General features: G+C 35.7%; 1 protein-coding gene across 1 annotated transcript in view; it reads left to right on the top strand.

The window, feature by feature from the left end:
* The window catches only part of LOC127852775 (E3 ubiquitin-protein ligase rnf213-alpha-like), a 147,511-nt gene that overhangs the window by 80,480 nt on the left and 43,031 nt on the right, over positions 1 to 24,000 (top strand). The window contains exons 37-56 of the mRNA XM_052386730.1: positions 1,598 to 1,734; positions 2,130 to 2,327; positions 2,808 to 2,930; positions 3,386 to 3,506; positions 7,021 to 7,262; positions 7,503 to 7,608; positions 8,058 to 8,168; positions 8,609 to 8,701; positions 9,441 to 9,602; positions 11,360 to 11,520; positions 12,061 to 12,283; positions 13,926 to 14,096; positions 15,344 to 15,406; positions 15,746 to 15,855; positions 16,277 to 16,414; positions 16,542 to 16,704; positions 20,303 to 20,379; positions 20,635 to 20,776; positions 21,310 to 21,503; positions 23,603 to 23,785. Of these exons, the coding sequence (XP_052242690.1) occupies positions 1,598 to 1,734; positions 2,130 to 2,327; positions 2,808 to 2,930; positions 3,386 to 3,506; positions 7,021 to 7,262; positions 7,503 to 7,608; positions 8,058 to 8,168; positions 8,609 to 8,701; positions 9,441 to 9,602; positions 11,360 to 11,520; positions 12,061 to 12,283; positions 13,926 to 14,096; positions 15,344 to 15,406; positions 15,746 to 15,855; positions 16,277 to 16,414; positions 16,542 to 16,704; positions 20,303 to 20,379; positions 20,635 to 20,776; positions 21,310 to 21,503; positions 23,603 to 23,785 (2,918 nt within the window). The remainder of the gene's footprint in view (positions 1 to 1,597; positions 1,735 to 2,129; positions 2,328 to 2,807; positions 2,931 to 3,385; positions 3,507 to 7,020; positions 7,263 to 7,502; positions 7,609 to 8,057; positions 8,169 to 8,608; positions 8,702 to 9,440; positions 9,603 to 11,359; positions 11,521 to 12,060; positions 12,284 to 13,925; positions 14,097 to 15,343; positions 15,407 to 15,745; positions 15,856 to 16,276; positions 16,415 to 16,541; positions 16,705 to 20,302; positions 20,380 to 20,634; positions 20,777 to 21,309; positions 21,504 to 23,602; positions 23,786 to 24,000) is intronic.

Raw genomic sequence — 24,000 nt, forward strand, 5'->3', positions numbered from 1 at the left:
TTGCGCCAACTTTAACATTTTGCAATAACTTTTGCTATATTGAAGATAGCAACTTCATATTTGGCATGCATGTGTATCTCATGAAGCTGCACATTTTGAGTGGTGAAAGGTCAAGGTCATCCTTCAAGGTCAGAGGTCAAATATATATGGCCAAAATCGCTCATTTTATGAATACTTTTGCAATATTGAAGATAGCAACTTGATATTTGGCATGCATGTGTATCTCATGGAGCTGCACATTTTGAGTGGTGAAAGGTCAAGGTCAAGGTCATCCTTTAAGGTCAGAGGTCAAATATATGTGCCCATATTGCTTAGTTTATAAATACTTTTGCAATATTGAAGATAGCAACTTGATAAATGGCATGCATGTGCATCTCATGGAGCTGCACATTTTGAGTGGTGAAAGGTCAAGGTCAAGGTCATCCTTCAAGGTCAGAGGTCAAATATATGTGGCCCAAATCGCTTATTTTATGAATACTTTTGCAATATTGAAGATAGCAACTTGATATTTGGCATGCATGTGTATCTCATGGAGCTGCACATTTTGAGTGGTGAAAGGTCAAGGTCATCCTTCACAAGGTCAAGGTCATCCTTCAAAGTCAAACGTCATATAGGGGGACATTGTGTTTCACAAACGCATCTTGTTCAATATTGAAGATAGCAACTTGATATTTGGCATGCATGTGCATCTCACAGAGCTGCACATTTTGAGTGATGAAAGGTGAAGGTCAAGGTCATCCTTTCAGGTCAAATGTCTAATTTATGGTGTCTGTCTGTCCGTCCAAAAACTTTTACATTGGCCATAACTTTTTCATTATTGAAGATAGCAACTTGATATTTGGCATGCATGTGTATCTCATGGAGCTGAACATTTTGAGTGGTGAAAGGTGAAGGTGAAGGTCATCCTTCAAGGTCAAATGTCAAATATATGGCGTCTGTCCGTCTGAAAACTTTAACATTGGCCATAACTTTTTCAATATTGAAGATAGCAACTTGATATTTGGCATGCATGTGTATCTCATGAAGCTGCACATTTTGAGTGGTGGAAGTTCAAGGTCAAGGTCATCCTTAAGGTCAAAGGTAAAAAAAATAAATCAAAGTGGCGTCCTCATGAAGCTGCACATTTTGTGTGGTGGAAGTTCAAGGTCAAGGTCATCCTTCAAGGTCAAAGGTCAAAAATAAAAAATCAAAGCGGCACAATAGGGGGCATTGTGTTTCTGACGAACACATCTCTTGTTTGTGTCAAATATAACATTTTTGTGTTCAGAAGCATATTGGGGGGGGATATCAATTCAACGAATTTGCTTGTTACACTTTTATTCGTACTAAAACTTCTGTAAAATGTAGTGTGCTGCCAGTTCATCATATAACATCCAAAACTTATGTTCGATACCTTCTTGGGGTTTTAATAAGTGTGTCTGTTTAATTGATTTGCATGAAACTGTTTACTATATTATACTGTCTTGTTCTTGTCTATATGTAAGCACAATTATATTTTGTCAAATCAGTTTTAATACTAATGTAATATTTTACAACGGTCCTATATTTATACATTTTGTTTTGTGATCAACATTTCACAAAACTTGCTTCAACGTAGGACTTTTCAACACGGTCGCTAAAGATTAGCGAGGAATCGCCGGGTTGTGCACCATTAGATGACATGAATGAGGAAGAAGAGGAAGATGACGATACTGTCTTGAATCGCTTATCATTGAGACGAACTTGGGAAAGCAGGTTAGGAGAAATTCATTTTCTCATGGTTACGCATTTATTGTTACAATTCAGTTTTTGTTAAGTTTCTGAGCTAAAACGGTGGTCCTACTATTAAAACTGTCTGATTCTAGTTTTAAAGATTTCATCTCAATAGGTTTATGTTTATAATTTTATCAGTGCCTTTTAATGAACTTTTTGGACAGCCCACAGCATGTATTAAACGTGTAAGCTTTCTGCAAATGCTAGCAAAATTTTAAATTGCCATTTTGTGTGCAATGTTTTAAAAGTAATGTATTTCTTCTTTCAATGTTATTTAGCTCTTTTACAAAGTTTATTTTCAACAATGTACATGTTATGTGGAAATAAATGTTATTACTTCTTACATGTACCAATATTGTTTTATTTTTCATTTTCAGTCCCCACCCCTACCTGTTTTTCAACTCAGATCGTTGCACTTTCACTTTCTTGGGATTTTTTATTGAAAGAGCAACGGGGAATTTAACAGATCAGCAGACTGGTCAGTTATTGGAGCAAGGGATCATGGCGCAAAATTTGTATGATGCATTGGTGAGGAATCATGCACCATTGCAAGAGAACTTTGACGGTCTTCAAAGGTGTGTTCAGTTAATTTAAGCTCTGAGTTTTGTTTAATGTATGTATGGTTGTAGTTATAAAGTGATCTCTTCGTTCTCAAAACAGCGATTATATTTCAGTATATATTTGTGGTCTTTTCTTATAAATGTTTGTCAAAATGAGGAGTAACCTGAAAGGAAACATACACGAAATGTTGGTAAAATGAAAAAGAAACACTTTATGTTATGAATAGATTTTATTTACGCGTACATATGTTGATTTTTTGTGTCAATTATATATGTTGCCTAGAGAAAAACAACGTTCTATTAAGGTAACAAATATACATGTATTTTAGGCGCTGCCTTTTCATACAAAAGATTGGAAGCAAACTCACATTAAAAATCTATGTTTGTACCTATTTTTGAATCCATTTTAATTAGGAACGTCCTTTGTTTAATTATATCTATGTCACTGCATGTGTTGAATGTGAGATCATACCAACACAATTTGTATGTTTGCAGAGACAAGAAGATACCGAAATTGTGCAACATTATGGGCATAGAGTTCGAACATGATACAGACAGTACCTATGAACTTACAACAGACAATGTGAAGAAAATCATGGCAATCTATATGAGATTCCGGTTGGTCATTTCTTATACTTAAACAAAATAAGTTATATACATCTACATAATATATATATAATTAATTAATTTATTAAAAGCATAGAAAGTTCATTTTTGTTGTGACTGTGATATGATTTGAAGGGAAATAACTGTCAATAACTTATTCAACCTATTGTGGATTTATACGTTTAGTTGAAAAGATAATAACATGGCTGCATATTCCAATCAATTTTCTGCTGTCTCTAAGACAAACAACCACAGGTTTGCCTATAAGTTTATTTCGAAAAATACCTATTGATTGGTTTACGTATCCTTGTGGTATCATAAAAAGTAAATGAACAGAAGTATAATTTGCTAACCAATAGTTGATTTCCTTTATCTACTGTCATCTTGGTATATTAATAGCAAACTGTAATGATATACAATGTACAAAATTAGTTGTTTTGCCAAGCAACCTAAGTATAATGTTTCAGGTGTGATATTCCTGTCATAGTAATGGGTGAAACTGGATGTGGTAAAACGAGGCTAGTCAAGTTCATGTGTGCCCTGCAGTGTCCTCCGGGGGTTGAGGTCAAAAACATGATACTCATGAAGGTAAGAAAAACTGAGTTTCATGCTTATTGATACAATGAACAAAAAGTTCAAGAAGATTATGCAAAAAACATTTTACGTTAGGGACTAGTATTAAGCTCATCCTAAGCACATAAAAAAGTGCTCCTTGTCAATATTTATTATCGCAAGTCAGCCATCGTTTGAGTCTCGGTAATGAACTTTTTATCCCAAAAACACTCCTATTTTTAACTGCTTTGCAGATTTCACAAAAACTTACATAAATGATTATTGGGTGACAGTTGTTAGCTCATCTATTTTTTGAGAAAATATGAGCTATTGTCAACACCTTGGCGTTGGCGTCGGCTTCCGGTTAAGTTTTGCGTTTAGGTCCACTTTTCTCATAAAGTATCAATGCTATTGCATTCAAACTTGGTACACTTAATTACTATCATGAGGGGACTGGGCAGGCAAAGTAAGATAACTCTGAAGTGCATTTTGACATAATTATGTGAATAGAAAATTTTGGTTAAGTTTTGTGTTTAGGTCCATTTTATTCCTTATCAAAGCTATTGCTTTCATACTTGCAACACTTACTAACTATCATAAGGGGACTGTGCAGGCAAAGTTATGTAACTCTGACTGGCATTTTGACAGAATTATGTGCCCTTTTTATACTTAGAAAATTGAAAATTTGGTTAAGTTTTGTGTTTAGGTCCACTTTATTCCTAAAGTATCAAAGCTATTGCTTTCATACTTGCAACACTTACTAACAATCATAAGGGGACTGTGCAGGCAAAGTTATGTAACTCTGACTGGCATTTTGACGGAATTATGGGCTCTTTATATACTTAGAAAATTGAAAATTTTGTTAAGTTTTGGGTTTAGGTCCACTTTATTCCTAAAGTATCAAAGCTGTTGCTTTTATACTTGCAACACTTACTAACTATCATAAGGGGACTGTGCAGGCAAAGTTATGTAACTCTGACTGGCATTTTGACGGAATTATGGGCCCTTTATACTTAGAAAATTGAAAATTTGGCTAAGTTTTGTGTTTTGGTCCACTTTACCCCTAAAGAAGCATAGATATTGCTTTCATACTTGGAACACTCGCAAACTATCATAAGAGGACAGTAAAGGACAAGTTGCATAACTCTGGTTGTCATTTTTACGGAATTATGGCCCTTTTTTTACTTATCAAAAATAAAATATAATATTGAATATATGGTTAAATTTTGTGTTTAGATCCACTTTTCTTCTAAAGTATCAAGGCTATTGCTTTCAAACTTCAAATACTTTCATGCTATCATGAGGGTACTGTACCTGGCAAGTTGAATTTTACCTTGACCTTTGAATGACCTTGACTCTCAAGGTCAAATTATTAAATTTTGCTAAAATGGCCATAACTTCTTTATTTATGATTAGATTTGATTGATACTTTGACAAAACAACTCTTACCTGACATACCACAATAGACTCCACCCAAACCACGCCCCCCCCCCCCCCCCCCCCCCCCGGTCAAAAAAAATAAATAAATAAATAAAAAATCAAAGCGGCGTTCTCATGAAGCTGCACATTTTGAGTGGTGGAAGTTCAAGGTCAAGGTCATCCTTCAAGGTCAAAGGTAAAAAAAACAAACTTTTTTCTTTTTTCAAAGCGGCACAATAGGGGGCATTGTGTTTCTGACGAACACATCTGCTTGTTATTATTTAATTTTTGAAATACCGTCCAACCATCCCACCCAAGAATCCCCCCCCCAAAAAAAAAATAATATTTTTTTTTTTGCATTTTTGGAAGATAATGTAATAAATGACCACACCCCCACACTATACACCCCTCTCCACTCCACCCCTCCCTCCTTTGTGATTGAAATTGAGATAGGTCCCTTCACCTTTAAAAAGACAAATAGATGAGCGGTCTGCACCCCCAAGGCGGTGCTCTTGTTTTAAATGATTGTTATTCCCCTCTTCGAAGAAGAAGGTGTATATTCTTTGTTGGCTGTCTGTTGATAGACCAATCTGAATGTCAGTAGACCAGTTCAATCATTTCCGATCAATAACTTGTCAAAGAATTGACTGATTGGCTTGATACTGCCTAAGTTCATTGGCCTTGGACAGTGGATGACCCCTATTGAAAATGGGGTCACTAGGTCAAAGGTCAAGGTCACTATCACACTTAGTGTGAATATCGTTTCTGAACAATAACTCGTCAACGAATTGACCGATTGGCTTGATACTTCACATGTGCATTGGTCTTGGACAGTAGATGACCACTATTGAAATGAGGATCACTAAGGTCAAGGTCACTATCACACTAAGTATGAAAATCCTTTCCGATCAATAACTCATTTATGAATGGACCTATTGGCTTGATTTTTTACATGTGCATTGGCTTTGGACAGTAGATGGCCCCTATTGAGATTTAGGTCAAAGGTCAAGGTCACTATCACACTAAGTGGTTTCTGATCAATAATATCGTCAATGAATTGACCGATTTGCTTGATACTTCACATGTGCATTAGCCCTGGACAGTAGATGAACCCTTTTGAAATTGGGGTCACTAGGTCAAAGGTCAAGGTCGCTATAACACTAAGTGTGAAAACTGTTTCCGATCAATAACTTATCAACTGATTCAAAGATTGGCTTGATACTTCACATATGCATCAACCTTGGACAGTAAATGACCCCTATTGAAATTGGGGCCACTAGGTCAAAGGTCAAGGTCACTGTTACACACTAAATTTGAAATCGTTACCAATCAAAACTCGTCCACTGATTCACCAATTGGCTTGATACTTCATATGAACATTGGCATTGGACAGTAGATGATCCCTATTGAAATTGTGGTCACTAGGTCAAAGGTCATGGTCACTTGCACAATGAGTGGTAAAAGCGTTTCTGATCAATAATTCGTCAAGGAATCGACCGATTGGCTTGATACTTTCCATGCACATTGGCCTTGGACAGTAGATGGCCCCTATCTAAATTGGGTTCGCTAGGTTAAATGTCTATGTCACAGTCACAATAAGTATGAAAATTGTTTCCGATCAATAACTCATTTACGAAATGACCGATTGGCTTGATACTTGACATGCGTATTGGCCTTGGACATTAGATGACCCCTATTGAAATTGGGGTCACTTGTTCAAATCCCTGTTTGGAGGGGCATATGTTTCCAACCGCAGAACACTTGTTTATATAAATGTAGCTATATTTGCATATGAAGTTTACATGTTCTTACAATAAATTTAAAAAGTGAAAACAAATCTCATCCTGAAAACATAGTGCCCAGAGGTTCTAAGTTTGCAAGTGTGGAATGTAGTTTTCTTTAGTTATCTTTGAGAAAGATTGTTAAAAGTATACCATTGGGTGAACACTGGTCATGTAAGAGGGGTTAAATGTTTTAGATAAACATTAAGGTAGATTAAGGTGTAATCATTCACAAATTGTGGGAATTAGCTACAAAATAATATGTAAAGGTTAATATACACATACCTAAATCGTGTTTGTCATCCTTTTATCTTCAATAAATACGTTATCATATTGTTCATTTAATCCAGGTGCATGGTGGAACAACGAAAGATGATATCAAAAGAAAAGTGCATTTGGCAGAAAGAATCGCAAAGAAAAATGTGGAGGACTTCGGTGTGCACATGTACACTGTGTTGTTCTTTGATGAAGCCAACACTACTGAGGCAATTGGAATAATAAAAGAAATCATGTGCGACAAGTCCATTTGTGGAGAACCTCTGAAATTGTGCCAGAACTTAAAAATGATTGCTGCATGTAACCCATACAGAAAGTAAGACACATTGTACTGAGTGTTTGCTCAAAGTTGTGAACATGTGCTTTTTGCTTAGCCGCATTTTAGCTTTGAACTATTAAAGCCTTATGCTTTACAATATAATTTTAATTCATTTTAAACTGTCATGAGCGCCAGTGGTTCATGTCACAGATTTGTGTAAGAGAATATACTTATAATGTCTGTGTTTGAAACGGAATACACTCATAAAATACGCTAATTGTATTTGATTCCGTATAGACACCCAGAAGAGCTGATTAAGAAGCTAGAGCAAGCCGGTCTGGGTTACCATGTTGACGCAGACGAAACAACAGATAGACTTGGACGAGTGCCAATGAGACGTCTGGTAAATAAATGATATCAATCAAGTGGATTATATTTGGTAATTTATTTAAGCACAAAATCTTCATTAAGAGGCTCGTTCAAGACATGTAAAATGCTTAAATACATGCAGAGACAGTTGACATTTTATTGGCGCATTCTAACTTCTATATGTCAGATATGCCTTTTCACTCTAGCATTTTGTGTTTAGTCTTTTAGAATTAATTAATCATACTGCACATTCATTAAATTTTCAATGAATATAGATTGCTCCATCTTTCTGTTTGTCAGAGGTCGGTTTGCCAAGATTTGACGGTAATCTAGTTCCTATTTGTATTTGTCAACTATTATTAGGGATATCTGCTACCGTTTGGGGAAATTGAACCATATTTTGGATTGTGAATTGATTCTTTTATCAGACAGTTAAAAAAGGATTAAAGCTGTTGTTTTCTAATAACTATCCTTTCCTCACAGGTTTACAGAGTCCAACCACTTCCACAAAGTTTGCTACCACTTGTGTGGGATTTTGGACAGCTGAACACTGACGTTGAGAAATTGTACATATGCCAGATGGTTAAAAGAGCAGTAAGATTGTATATGTTTTTTCTTTCATATGTTGCATTTTGCTTCCAAATACATTGTTGAGAATGTGTGGGGATTAATTTGTACGCCCCCGAAGGTGGGGATATAGTCATCGCACTGTCCGTCTGTCTGTTTGTCCGTCTGTCAGTCCCACTTTTGCGTTAAGGTTTCGAAAAATGCTCATAACTTCAATGTCGCTTCAGATGTAACCTTCATATTTGGCATGCATGTGTAAACGGAAAAGGCCTTTCCTTACGCACAAAACTTTTGACCCCCGTAAACCTTGAGCTTAGGGTCCGCGTTGAGGTTTCAAAATCTGCGTTTAGGTTTCGGAAAAGCATTTTTTGGGGGCATATGGAGACAGCTCTTGTTCGAAATTATTATCAGACTGTATATGTTCGTAAATTAAGATTGTTCGTATAATACATATGTGTTTTAAATAGGTGTTTGAACAACGCCTGCCAAATAAACCTGGTCTTGTGGAAGTTGTTAGCAGTGTTCTTGCAACGTCACAGAAATACATGCGGGATCAGAAGGTATTTATTTACAAATATCTTCAAATAGTAATGACTGTACACTTTTGTTACAACGTGTAGGTGTATAACAAGTACGGAACTAGTATTCAATTCTTCTCGATGTTATTAGGTGTTAGAAAATGTGATAAATGATGTTTATTGTTAAGATGTGTTCACAACCATTAATATTAGGTCTAATTTTATGTTTATAAATTATTGTGTTACCTTTTGCATGTATCGCCTCTAAACCTATAAGTTTGTGCACCTTTAACTTCAAAGGCACATCTTTCATGAAAAATCATTAGACAATAACTAAACTTGATATATACTTTATGATTGATCTTTTGTTTAACAAATAACTAGTGAAATATGTTGGTTGACAGATAATAATAATGGAGTTACCTATCTTTAAACATTCATGTACATCGTAGTCTGCGTCACACAGAATTACCCTATTTAATGTTTATGTTCCGAATTCACTTTTGTGTATTTCTGCAAAGTGTTTGTTTTTAAATAGTGGCAAATGAATTTCCTCTTGTTTCTTTTTTAGAAACAAAATTCCAGTTTAAAAGTTCCATATAGGTTTTCGCATATTTAAAGATATGCTATGTAACGCAATACCATAAAATAAAGTTGTGTCTCTTTTTTGTCTTAATTTGTTGTATCATCATAATATTAATTATTCGATGGTAGTGGTAGAAACACTATATTTTAATTGAAATGATACATGTACACACTATGAACATTATTGTTTTTTTAGGATGAATGCAGTTTTGTATCATTGAGGGACGCAGAGCGGGTGCTGATAGTCATGGCATGGTTTTATGAACAGGCAAATACCAACCGATTCCTGTTTAACGCTATGGATGACATGATAGAAGAGAATGATGAAACGGACGAAGATGATGATATTGAAATCAATGTACATATGTTTACCACCATTTTTCATTTACATTTTTAGCTCGGCTGTTTTCGGAGAAAACCCGAGGTATTGTCACTGCCAGCTCATCGTCCGCCGTCAGCCGTCCGCGATAGGCGTCGTGCTAAAACCTTAACATTGGCTCTAAAATCAAAGTGCTTCCACCTACAACTTTGAAACTTCATATGTAGATGCAGTTCTACATGCCACACCCATTTTTGGGTCACTAGGTCAAAGGTCAAGGTCACTGTGACCTCTAATATAAAACTTTAACATAAACCTTTACATTCGCTCTTAAATCAAAGTGCTTCCACCTTCAACTTTGAAACTTCATATGTACATGCACCTTGATGAGTTCTACACGCCACACCCATTTTTGGGTCACTAGGTCAAAGGTCAAGGTCGCTGTGACCTCTAATATAAAACTTTAACATAGCCTCTACAATAAAAGTGCTTCCACCTACAACTTTTAAACTTTTTATGTACATTCACCTTCCTCATTTCTACACGCCACACCCATTTTTAGCTTGGGTGTTTTCGGAGAAAACCCGAGGTATTGTCATAGCCAGCTTGCCGTTCGCCGTAGGCTTCGTGCTAAAACCTAAACATTGCCTCTAAAATTAAAGTGCTTCCACCTACAACTTTGAAACTTCATAAGTAGATGCACCTTGATGAGTTCTACACGCCACAGCCAATTTTGGGTCACTAGGTCATAGGTCAAGGTCACTGTGACCTCTAAAAAAAAAAAAATCTAACAAGCTTTTGCAGCCGAGCGTTGGCACCCGTTATGCGGTGCTCTTGTTATTCTAAGTGATGAAATATGAATAGATATATTATTGATTGTATGTGAAGTATTTATCAAGAATTGAATGGGTACATTTTTATTCCCTCATTCAAAGAAGAGGGGGTATATTGTTTTGCTGGATGTCGGTTGGTTTGTCTGTCGGTAGACCAGTTCGTTTCCGATCAATAACTCATCATCAAATTGACTGATTGGATTGATACTTCACATGTCACTAGGTCAAAGGTCAAGATCACGGTTACAATAAGTGTGAACATTGTTTCTGATCAGTAACTAGCCAACAAATCGACCGATTGGCTTGATACTTCCAATGTGTATTGTCTTTCGACAGCAGATCCATACTCAAATTGGGGTCACTAGGTCAAAGGTCAAGGTTACTGTCACAATAAGTGTGAAAATCGTTTCCGATCAATAACTTGTCAACGAATCAACCGATTGGCTTGATACTTCACATGTGCATTTGCCTTGGACAGTAGATGACCCCTAGTTATAATAATATAATATTATCAACCCATTTATTATAATGATGATTTAGCAGGATTGTATAATTATGTGGCAACTAAAAACTTATTAAAGTGTCAAAGTCACATTTATATGATAAGCTTAACTCTTATGGTCAGATTTGTTTTAAAAAATCCTGTGTAAATGTCTCCGACCGCGAAGCTCTTGTTACATTACGAATCTGATTCCCCCCACACATATTTATATAAAAAATTTATAACTTATACCTTTTGAGGGGTGAGGGGTTGCATAATTTGAAATCCGACAATAATGAAACAAACTAAAATACCGGGGTACATTCATCAATCTGATGATGATATGAATAATTATTTCATTATAAAAGCAAAGTTAATAAGCCTATCCACCTTCCATTTTTATTATTTTAGATACTTGTATAAAGTATGATTTGCTAAGTTGTTGTCAAGGTGTGACTATGAATTTTTGTGTTGGACTTTAGAAACTTGATGATTTGACGCGATGCCTGGTTCTTGCAATCGGCGTGTGTTATCACGCTTGTTTAAAAACAAGAAGTGCATATAGAAGAACAGTTGCAGCTGAATTTAGAGAACCATGCCCTTTGCCAAACGGTGCCGAACAAATATTGGACGAAATAGAATGGTAATAGCTGTGTTCAATATCTGGTTGATTCAACATTAAATGAAAGCCCTAATGACACAATTTATGCAAACTACAAGGTGGTTGTGGCGTATAAGATATGCATAGCGATCAGGAGGTTTGGGGTTTATCTCAATTCGAAAGTATTCACAAGACCTCTTATGACACTAAGGACTGGTTTTACCCAAGAGATGGAGAAGTGTTTCAATAATCCTCGGGCTTCCAATGTAATCAAGCTACACTGAATACGTTGAACATATGCAAATTATAAAATCAGCTTTAAAAAAAATAAAACAAAAATTGAATACACTGTTAGTACATATACTTAAATTTAGCTGCGTTAAGGAGAGGATTACAACTTTTGCATAGTATCAACCTAAAATTAACAACATAATCAGTTGTAAACAAAAGATGAAAAAATCCTATTGTACAATTTAAACTGAATTTGAAAATAACTGTTGCAATCACTTTTATTTGTTTTGAAACAAGGGATTGTTATCACAGTGTTATATCCTTTAATTGTTGTCATAAATGTAATTTAAGTTGCCAAGACGTATTCCTGGACAACGTGAAACTAGACGATAACATCGCCCGCAACACGGCCTTAAAAGAGAACGTCTTTATGATGGTTGTGTGCATCGAGTTGCGAATACCTTTGTTTCTTGTGGGAAAACCCGGAAGCTCGAAGTCCCTTGCAAAGACCATAGTCGCCGATGCTATGCAGGGAAATAGTGCCCGACACCAGCTCTTTAAACATCTAAAACAGGTATGTTCATATACATGTATGGCTTAACATTAATCAGACGTTTGGGAAATGTGTAAGTAAAGGGCAGAGTTGATTGAGGAGTAATGTGTTCTCATGACAATGAGATGACCACAAGCATCGGTATGAGCGGACTACAGTACCCTTAACATCCTCGCGAAGACCAGTCAGCCCAAAGACAGCGCAATAGCAAACGCCAACGGGAACCTCCTGAGCGAGAGTACCACACTTCATTGACTTTAAGAAAGCTTTTGATCACAAGTGGCATGATGGTCTAAGGAAGGTTATTAGGGGATTCAATATTGAAGAAGGGCTGGTGCAAATAATCCAAGAACTTAATTGAAACGTCAGTAGCACTGTACTTCTCAATGGACAGAATTGAGACTTCTTAAGGACATCAGTGGGCGTCCTTCCGGGATGACTGCTCCTCCCTGTCCCGTTTTACATCTTCCTTGAGTAGATAATGCAGGAGCCATTCCAAGACCACCACATGTCTATTCCCATCGGTGGAAGACCCATCTCTAACATTAGATTCGCTGATGACATCGACCTCATGAGGGCAACAGCAGTGAACTCCAAGAGCTCACCAACAGACTCTATGAAAGGGCAGGAGCATATGGGGTAAATATTTGCATGGAGAAGTTAAAGATCATGTTGAAAAGCACCATGAATGGCGAGAAGCTGGAAGAAGGTACCAGCTTCAAGTTCTTGAGAGTAACCATTTTTGTCCCCTACTTGTTTCACCGGAGGGGACTTATGGTTTGCGCTTTGTGCGTCTGTGAGTCTGTCTGTGAGTCTGTCACACTTTTTGGGATCCTGCGATAACTTTAAAAGTTCTTAATATTTTTTCATGAAACTTGCAACATGGATAGATGGCAATATGGACATTATGCACGTCATTTCATTTTGTTCCTACATCAAGAAAGTAGCTCCATCAGTTTCCCCTCCAAGTACAGGCTGTATAAGTCCATCATAGTCTCCATCTTATTGTTCGGCTTCGTGACCTTCACGCGGGCACAAAGCACAGTATAAAAACAATTGAATACAAGCGTTCCGTAGACTGCTTCGCATCTTGTACATGGGGCACAATACCAACGCGTACGTCCGGAACATATTGCAACACTTGTCGGTGAGCCCCTCTTTGCAACTGTCAATTACAAAATCTCGGTCTGGACACGTCACCAGACCAAACGATCTGTTCAAGACTGTGTTCCAGGGCACGCTAGAGAGAGGTCGTCTTTGGAGGCCGTCAGAAGAACAGCTGGATGGATAATTTGAAACAGTGGACGTCCCTTCCCCATGGAAGAATTACTCTCAGTAGCCCATTAAAGAGCTGACTGGCCCTGGATCTCTGTGTCGTCCCTCATCATCCTCCCCCCCCACCCCCCAACAGCCAGACCAGTCATGTAAATGATGACTGATGTTTGGGATATTTGTGTATCTGTGTTAGCAGATCTTAGCACTTAAATCTATGTATGCATTATAATTGTACATCAAAATAATCATGCTTTAGGTCAACTCGTGTTAGCTATCTAAATATATAAATCATAACCATTAAGGGTGTTGTGTGTTCACTTTACCATACGCAAGGTTCTGCTCAATTATATCAGTAATACTTACACAAGTTTCAATGATTGCTTTCTAGGTCCAGATGGTCTCATTTCAATGCAGTCCGTTATCCACACCAGATGGTATTGTTGGAACCTTCCGACAGTGTGCAGAGTTTCAGAAAGATAAAGATCCAGATACGTTTGTGTCTGCTGTTGTTTTGGATGAGGTCGGACTAGCAGAAGACAGTCCACGCATGCCACTGAAGGTTCACGTGATGTTTTGTTTTCAGTGGATATCACATTTTGTAGTGAATAGCGTTTTTAATTGTAATCGCTTTACCCGCACATGTAATTTGTTTGTCATGTTAAACTGCTCTGACAGCAAATTTCTATGTCAGGAACAGAGCTCCAGATAAGGTTTTGTGAAATTCTTAAATTACTACCAGATTTTCAAAAAGAATTCTTAACTCTGAAATTTTATTCTTAACGTTACTACTAAGTTTTGGAAAATAATTCTATTTTTTCTAAAACACCTAAAAATAAATAATAATGGTTATTTTCATGCAAAAAAAATCAAAATAAACATACTAGCAACTTTATTTATGCGAGTTCAACAGCGTCTTTTCAGTATTATACAATGTTATTTTTCAAATACCTTCATATGCCCAAACTGTGCTTAGATTGTATGCCTTAGATGAATTTTTACATATTTCACAATTAAAACGGATCTCCCCTTCAATCTTTTCAACGATTAGCCACGGGACTTGTCCCTTCCACTCGTTCAATGTTTTTTTTGTGTTTAAGTTTGGACCCGTCGTGTCGCGTTTTTGTTTAGCTTTTCTGACTGTGTCGGCAACTGAACAAACAACATCGTATAAGATCTTTTCTATAATGTCTTTCTTAACATTTAACTTCGGCTTACTTTGCGTACAATATGTTAAAAGCATGTTTTTGGACGCTTTGCTTTTTTTTAGGACGTTCTCTGGGCGCCGCCATTTTTTTTGCCAGATAGACTGTATACGCCGCTTTTATTGGAAAAAATGCGCTTTGTTATACAAACCTGATATCCATTCTATATAAGCACCGCAAAGATCTTTAATACGCAAAAAGAACTCAATAAAAATCGATACGATCCGATGTAAAAATAATATTCGTAACTTGATTTTGAAATTCTTAATGGTATGACAAGGTTTTAAAATAAATACGTAACGGACTTGAAAATAATTCGTAATTACGAAAATACGACCCTTATCTGGAGCTCTGGTCAGGAACCTTACTTAAGTTCTGCTTTATTGCAATCTGTTATTTTTCGATGTCTTTTGTTGTGATTTGTGTCATGTAGGAACATAGTTTCAAGATATTTGTTCATCATAATATTTTGTTTATTAAACACACATTGCATTTTTTTATAAAAATGACATTGTTCATGATAAAACTTGCATTATTTTATTACTATTGTCTACAAAAACAGGTAGAGAGCTTAAAATAAAACACATTATTTCTTGTCAAATAGACACTTCATCCACTTTTGGAAGATGGATGCCCAGGTGAAGAAACCCCGGAACAGTACAAGAAAGTAAGTTTTATGTAAATTGTATATGTAATATTTGCTAACTAACTTGTGATACAAGTGACAAAATGCCTCCTATCCTGTATGATTATATTTGTGATTTGCGTAAGTTAGAAAACCTGCGTTTGATTTGAACATGTATGTTAATGTACACGTACATGCGCAAATGAAGAAAGTATTTAAAAACGTATTTAAAAGCAACAAGCATACACTTAGCAATCATCCTTCAGAATAAACATTGATGCGTGTGGTCAAAACCACGATACGTGTACGCTAAATACATCTTTAATGCATCAAAGATTTTGTTTTACCCCATCATATATATAAAGTGGTGTGCTGTTGAAGGTTGCCTTTATTGGTATCTCAAACTGGGCTTTGGATCCCGCCAAGATGAACAGAGGGATCCTGGTGCAGCGAGAAGTCCCAGATCTGGAAGAATTGATCACTAGCGCAAAGTGAGTCATCCATGTAAAAGTTATTGTATGAAAAGGAGGTTTGATCAGAGATATATGTGAATTGTCTTGGGAAACAAACGAACAACTGTTTTATTTAGCTAAGTTAAAATAACTCTTGGTTATTGGTTTGGTTGGCGATATTTGTATTGAAATTGTATGGCTATCACACAAGTTTTTTAATTGTTTTCTTTCATGAATGAATATACACACATTATCTGCAGCTTGATAAGCAGAAGCGTCTTGTTTGTTTAAGATAAGTACACACACTCCAAATAACATAACATAGATCAATAAAACAAAAAATAGTTAACACAAAACATACATCAACACAAGTGAGGTCAGCTCCTTGGCATAAAGCAATCGGTTGAAACCAATTTATAATAACCCTTAGCTCACATGGACAAAATTGTATTATTTACAGAGGCATTTGCAAAACAACCGAAGACGTCGAATCATTTTTGGAACCTTTTATTGAACCATTGTCAAAAGCCTATCTGAAGATATTTAAAAGGGCATCAGACAGGATGCGTGAGTTTTATGGACTGCGCGATTTTTACAGGTATAACTAATTATTAAAGTGATGGTTGAGTATTGTAAACATGACAACACGTATGTTTGTGAATGAATACATATCTGATGTTTATATACTGTGTGAGGTGCATCTATTTGTTATTTCGTTTTGCAAGTTTGGTGAAAATGGTCTATGGCTTTGTGGCCAAGAACAAACGGAAGCCTACATGGTTGGAAATGCTTCATGCAATCAAGAGGAACTTTGGAGGGCTAGATCTGGTGGAACCGGAGGGATGCTTCAAAAGATACCTTGGAAGTGTTATGCATTGTACCCCTGATGTAAGTCATACAATAATGCATTTAGTATTCTTGTAACAAATGCAATTTTAAGCGATTATTCCCGCGTTTAATAAGAGTCAGTACTTAAATGATTAAGTTGTGTTTATTTAAGGCGGTGTATATATGTACTGATATGCATTAAATTCATGTCATGGTATATTCTGGATGCAGGTTGGCATCTGGTTGTTTTTGTTAAGAATGTCTATTTTGTATAGGGTATATCTAGAACACAAAGTAGTGAATCTACTTGCAACTTCTTAGGTATAAATATCCCCTTCAGTATTTGTGATGCACTCATAACACATGTAATCTTAATGTTAGTGTTATTGCTGTTTGTAAGTTATTTTTGTCCGGAGAATATCTAAAAAACTAAAAAAAGTATCAACTTGAAACTTAAGGGTAGATAGAACACATTCAGGAGACGTGAAGTCCGTAAGAACGATAAATATTGCTCTCATATTTTTAGCTCGACTATTATATATGAAATATATATAGTGGAGCTATCCTACTCTACTCGGCGTTAGCGTGAGCGTTAGCGTTGGAATGTTAAAGTTTGCATACCACCTCAAATATTTTCTATTTCCCTTGAAATATTGCTTTTATATTTTGCATACTTCTTTACCAACATGAACCCAATCTGTAAACAAGAGCAGACAATTGTATCAAGCATTTTGTAAGAATTATGGCCCTTTTTACACATAGCATTATGTTAAAGTTTGCGTACCACCTAAAATATCGTCTATGTCCCTTGACATATTGCTTTCATATTTTGCATACTTCTTAACCAACATGACCCCAATCTATAAAAAAGAACAGACAACTGTAACAAGCATTTTGTAAGAATTATGGCCCTTTTGTCCACTTAGAATATGCGTATTATTGATAAATAGGTCTATGTTAAAGTTTGCATACCACCTCAAATATTTTATATGCACCTTGTCATATTGCTTTTATATTTTGCATACTTCTTTACCAACATTACCCCAATCAATAAACAAGAGCAGACAACTTTATCACGCATCTTGTAAGAATTATGTTCCCTTTTTATACTTAGAAAATTGAAAATTTGGTGAAGTTTTGTGTTTAGGTTCACTTAATTCCTAAAGTATCAAAGCTATTGCTTTCATACTTACAACACCTACTAACCATCATAAGGGAATTGTGCAGTCAAAGTTATGTAACTCTGACTGGCATTTTGACAGAATTATGGCCCCTTGTATACTTCGTTAATTGAACATTTGGTACAGTTTTATGTTTTGGTCCGTTTACTCTTAAAGTATCATAGCTATTGCTTTCTGACTTGGAAAACTAGCTAACTATTGTAAAAGGGACTGTACAGGGCAAGTTGCATAACTCTGGTTGGCATTTTAACGGAATATTGCCTGTTTTTTTACTAAGTTACTTTGAATAATTTGTTAAATTGTTAAGATCGACATTACTTCTAAAGTATCAAGGCTATTGTGTTCAAACTTCAAATACTTTCTTACTATCATGAGGGTACTGCACCTGGCAAGTTGAATTTGAGCTTGTCCTTGGAATGACGTTTACTCTCAAGGTAAAATTAATACATTTATTTTTCGTTTTTGAAAGATCATGTAATAAATGACCACACCCCCACATTATACTCCCCTTTCCACCCAAACCCACCCCCACCCACCCAAAAAGAAAATTATCGTGGATGATATGGTTTGCGCTCTGTGCATCAGTCTGTCTGTCAGTCCGTCACACTTTTCTGGATCCTGCGATAAGTTTTTCATATTTTTTCATGAAACTTGAAAAATGGATAGATGGCAATATGGAGATTATGCACGTCATTTCATTTTGTTCCCTTTTGTTCCTTTGTCAAGAATTCTGGTTGCTATGGCAACAAATACACTAGAAATATTGATGAAAATGATGGATCCTTTAAAAGTTCTTCATATTATACCATGAAACTTGAAACATGGACAGATGGCAATATGGAGGTAGGGGACTTTTATTGCTTGGCAATAGTCTTGTTTATTTTATTTTTGAAGGACCGTCAAACCATCCCACCCTAGCTATTGCTATCAAACTTGAAATAAAATCTTATTACTTTGTTTTATGTCTTTACAAATTTTCAATAGATTGTGGAAAATATACCTGAAATCAGAATCGTCTATAAATTACAACTTCTTTATCACATAATCGATCAATATTTTTTCAATTATGGTCCTCTTTCACTTCGAATATGTCTATATTACCTTGACGTTATTGGATATAAACAATTCTCCCATGATGGCTTACGTTATCTGTCAATCACTCAAATAGTCGAGCGCGCTGTCTTCTGACAGCTCTTGTAAGGTATTGCCCTTTGTTAATATAGATTGTTGGGAGCATATCGCGAAAACTAAAAGAGCTATAAACTTTAAACTTGATATAGCTAGATATTATTATGGGAATGTGCTATGCACAATCACTATTTACTCTTGCATCCATATGTATAGTGGTTGCCCTTTGATATGTTGCCCTTTGTTTACTATTCAGTTTAAATTTTGCATATCTTGAAACCTAAAAGAGCTTTTTACTTGAAACTTAAAATGTTTGTTGACCTAATTGATGTAATGAGCAGAACCCTAAATATTGTATCCAAATCTGAAGAGTTATTCCCTATGAATCAGACATATAAGCCAAATTATGCAATCCATCAATTTGACATTCCATAAGTATATAAATCACAATGATGTGCGTTGCTGTTAACAAGAATCATAACTCCTGCTTTCATTATTTTACAGTAATTGTCCTTATGATTTTTAACCAGGTTTTCCGAAGGAAAAAACTGGTTATAAGATTGGCAAATGTCGGCGAGCGGAACAAGCTTGTCTGAGCCATAACTTTGTCGTTCATCGTGAGATTTTAAAATCATTTGGCACATTTTTTCACCATCATTACTAATGATATGACGGTGTGTCGCGGTTGTCGCGCGAAAGAATTACATCGATATCTCCAAGGTCAAGGTCACACATTGAGTTCAAAGGTAAAAAATGGCCATAAATTAGCTTGTCCAGGCCATAACTATGTCATTTATTGTGATATTTTAAAATCATATGGCACATTTGTTCACCATCATGAGATGGTGTGTCACACGAAAGAATTCCGTCAATATCTCCAAGGTTACGGTCGCCACGACTCAACATAGACAAAGGGGGTTAATTATAAACAATCAGTTCAGTTTGAGTTGTCTCCCTTTATCAGATTTTTTTTTCACATTGAAAACCTGGTTTTGTGACAATTTTGTCCCTTGTCTGACATTTTGTTCAAGAAATATCACGACGGCAATTTTAGGTATCAAGGCGAGACTTGATAGGTATGAAGCTTGCATTTTTGGAAACCATTTATTAAAACTGAAATGCCTATGCTCTCTTTGACAAAGCCGTATTCTTATCATGCTTGACAGAGACAATTTTAGTTCAAGCTAGTTTTACAAGAATGTGCGTTTTGTGACGGTTGTTAGAATTGTAAAGTACCGCAACGATTGCTTGTATATTATATTGTAATAGTTTGTATGATGTAGAAGGATTGACCCATGACCACTTCACTTTTTCCACTTTTCTGAAAATCAACATTCTCTCAATTTCAGCCAAGACAGGAAGGTCCAGATTGTAGCGCTAAAGGACTGATTGAAGCGTGTCTCTTTGATTCATTGAAGTCACATGGGTAAATGAATACTTTCGTTGAAATGCCCTATACATTATCAATAAAAAATGTTTATGTACGTCCGTGTGATTTGGTAATATATGTATAAAGTACATTATAAATTAACTACATGTGTTTAAGTAATATTGTATTTGTTCAAGATGGCAATATGTAAAAAATGTTGCTGCTTTCTGTTTCCTGTTTTAAATATAGTGTGTTTACACACAATAAATGTAAAACGTTGACTTACAATAAATGTAATGCATTTCTTTGCAGGGAAAGTCGATATCTTCTACTACTGACCGATAACTATGGAGCGTTGTCCATTATCCAACAACAAATCCTATCAAAGAGAAGTGAGATTAGACCAATCACCATCTTTGGTAGCAGTTTTCGCAGTGATCAAGAATACACGCAGGTAGGCAGGTCACAAAATCAATTGTTGAAATTCATTGCATATTTTCAGTTAACATAAATCATGCGTCCTTGTAGAATTTGCGGTTCAACGTTTGTTTTCGTGAATATTTATCAGCCACCTAATAAATTATGATATCACATATTTTTGAATTTCCAATACAACTTGGCAAGAAACTTTGATTAATATGGCAACTGTAAAAAGGCAAAAAGCGATCGCAACTCACTTATGACTGGAAATTACAGTGTTGTTGTTTGAATTGTTGAGGTATCATCCAGCTGTTCATGCTAGTCGAATAAGACTCCACTAAAATGGTTCATTCCTTTAACGTGTTTTGCACCTTTTGCATCAATTTATCAAAAAGGATTTTATTTCAGCGAATGTGGGTTTTGATCATGTACAATTTGATGTGCCTCTTTGTTTAGGACAAAGCGTTAATCACATTGATCGTTACAGATCTAATATGATACTGAATAATGCAAAAATCATGTAATGAACAATTATATATAATCCCATATGATAATAACACTTTACAGGTTTGCCGCAACATCAACAAAATCAAAGTCTGCATGGAGACAGGAAACACTGTTGTATTGCTGAACTTGGAGAACCTGTATGAAAGTCTGTACGACGCATTGAATCAGTACTATGTGTACTTTGGAGGAGAGAGATATGTGGATCTTGGTCTTGGAACACACCGTGTGAAATGTCCAGTTCATAAAAACTTCAGGTAGGTACCTTTTGTTAATTAATAATAACTCAATTTGATTAGAATTCAAATTAGGTAATAAATCATTAACTTAAAATAGAGATAATAAAGATTGTTTCAGAAACAACACTCTTCAATGGTCTTGATTTATATTTATCCTATGTTAACTGTCTAATTATATCTCCCTATACGTAGCAAATGAAGGTATACCCCAATATCCAAAGACGCCCGTTTCTCTTTATATCCGTCTGTTTGACTTCCCGTCTGTCCGTAATTCAACACTGGTATGTGCGGAGTTATTCTTCACTTTCCAATGTACAGCATTGAAACTTGAAGGAATTGTTCCTTATGATACAAAGTTGTTAGATAAGTAATGCCGCTTTTTCAAAAAAAAATTACCAACATGCCTTTTTGTTTATATTCATGTAAAACTTGTATTTGGAGCAAGTAAATAGAAAGCCGTCAACTTGAAACATAATAGGGGAGGGTGGGAGTGAAGTGAACAATAACCTTTATTTTTGTCAGTCGCACATAATGAAAACTATAAGAGGTATCAGCGTAAAAATATGTGGTAAAGGATATCTCATCTTTAAAATTAAAAGAGGTATCCAATTGAAACTAAATATGAAGGTAAATGTCAATTAGGGGATGTGCTTTTCATAAACACCATAAAGCTGGCGTAATTAAGTTTACGGTTATTGCCCTTTTGCATCTTCATGCTGAAATTTTATCAATGGCATTGTTTTAGTTTACTTTAAGTTATATCTATGAACACCATTAGTAATTAGCTTGTATTAATAAAAAAGCATTTCTTAAAACTGAACTTCCAAAGCCTTCTGACAAAAGTTTCATGCTGGGTTATTTCAGGCACAAAAGTTGTAGTTTATTATGTTCTGTTTCATCTTTAAATATCATTTTAACTGGCATTAAATGTTGTGATATTTTTTAATTACGGGAAACAATTATTAATAGTTATTTGGTCTGTGGCAAAGTATTAATACTTGTAAAAACTATGTAAAAACATTGACGTTGCGAAGGCAGATTATGATAATGATAAATGAATACTTATACAGTGAGTGTAGGATAATTTGAAGATGCATGTACAAAAATACATGCATGCCATACGTCCCGGATTGTCCGGGACAGTCCCGGAAATGAAGAACTTGTCCCGCTGTCCCGGAAATCTGTCAAATGTCCCGGAATTTACAAAATCCATAAATACATGTACCTTATCTTAAGCTTAACTGCACCTCGAATCTGTGTATATCTGCAGCGTCTCCATGACAATGCCTACCCGAATAGGCAGACTACGCTACGTGTCAAAATCGATCAATTAACAGGGGTCCTGTTATTATATCGATTGTCTCACGTTTGCGGTCAAACCGAAAAGGCGGCATTGTTTAATGTGGTTGTAAATTGACTTTAATCTACTACGTCATTATTTCCCGCTGCGTAAGGGCAAAGGATAGTTGTTCACACATCTTAAGTCCAATTTCGCTGAGTAAAAAATTAAAAGCAGTTTATGTTCGCACGTTTAACCGACAAAGAAGTTGAGTAAAAAAGAAAGCATATAAAAACGTCATCCTCACACGGTTTATTATTGTCTTGTTCTAAACCCCCAGTAAACATAACGTTAAAAAAACTATTGTGAATTGATTTGAGTTGACGATCTAACGGTACTGTATTGTTGTATTTTTTTATTATATAAATGTTATAAATGAATAAAGGCGTATCAACAACTACGCGTTACACACACCGGTCTTAATAACAATAACGCAGTGACGTCACCATCTATGTTTAGAACGCTTACACTGAAAACACGTGGCTTGTATCTAGTAACGGAAGTAGAAATGTTTAATTTGACGTTAATAGATCAAGTGTATTTCGGATAGGCTTTCGAACTTTTGCTATTAACGATGCGAAAAAAAAAAAAAACGTACCAAAAATGCATATGTCTTTAAATATCGCTACATTTTATACATGTCCCGGAAAATCGGCAAAAGTCCCGGACAATTTAACTCAATGTCCCGGAATTGGTCTAAAAAATTATGGCATGTATGAAAAATACAATTTTTCAACGAGTTCATTTTAATGTAAAGGTTGTATTAATATGTGAACAGATTAATCGTCGTTGCCGAGAAACAAACAGTTTACAAAAAGTTTCCAATCCCACTCATCAATCGACTGGAGAAACATTTCCTCGCAGTGAACACGATTTTGGATGAGCGACAGCTAGACCTTGCGAAGAAACTACAAGGCTGGGCCGAGGAATTTGCGGCTGAACCTTTTAACACGATTACCAGGTATTTAAACAAATTACAACCATTGTGTTGCCCGTAGCATTTTTTCCTGATCGGTATAACTTTCAAATAACTTGGAAGTCCTATTGTGATCATATTGACTTTAATGTTAACAACCAGGTTCTTAGGTTAACGAATTATATTACGATTCATGGTCAAAGTCATATTAAGTGAATCAATCAATGACACTTTGTCCAGAGAATAGCATTGTGCAACTC

This window comes from Dreissena polymorpha, chromosome 12 (assembly GCF_020536995.1).
Source record: "Dreissena polymorpha isolate Duluth1 chromosome 12, UMN_Dpol_1.0, whole genome shotgun sequence".
NCBI classification, from domain to species: domain Eukaryota; kingdom Metazoa; phylum Mollusca; class Bivalvia; order Myida; family Dreissenidae; genus Dreissena; species Dreissena polymorpha.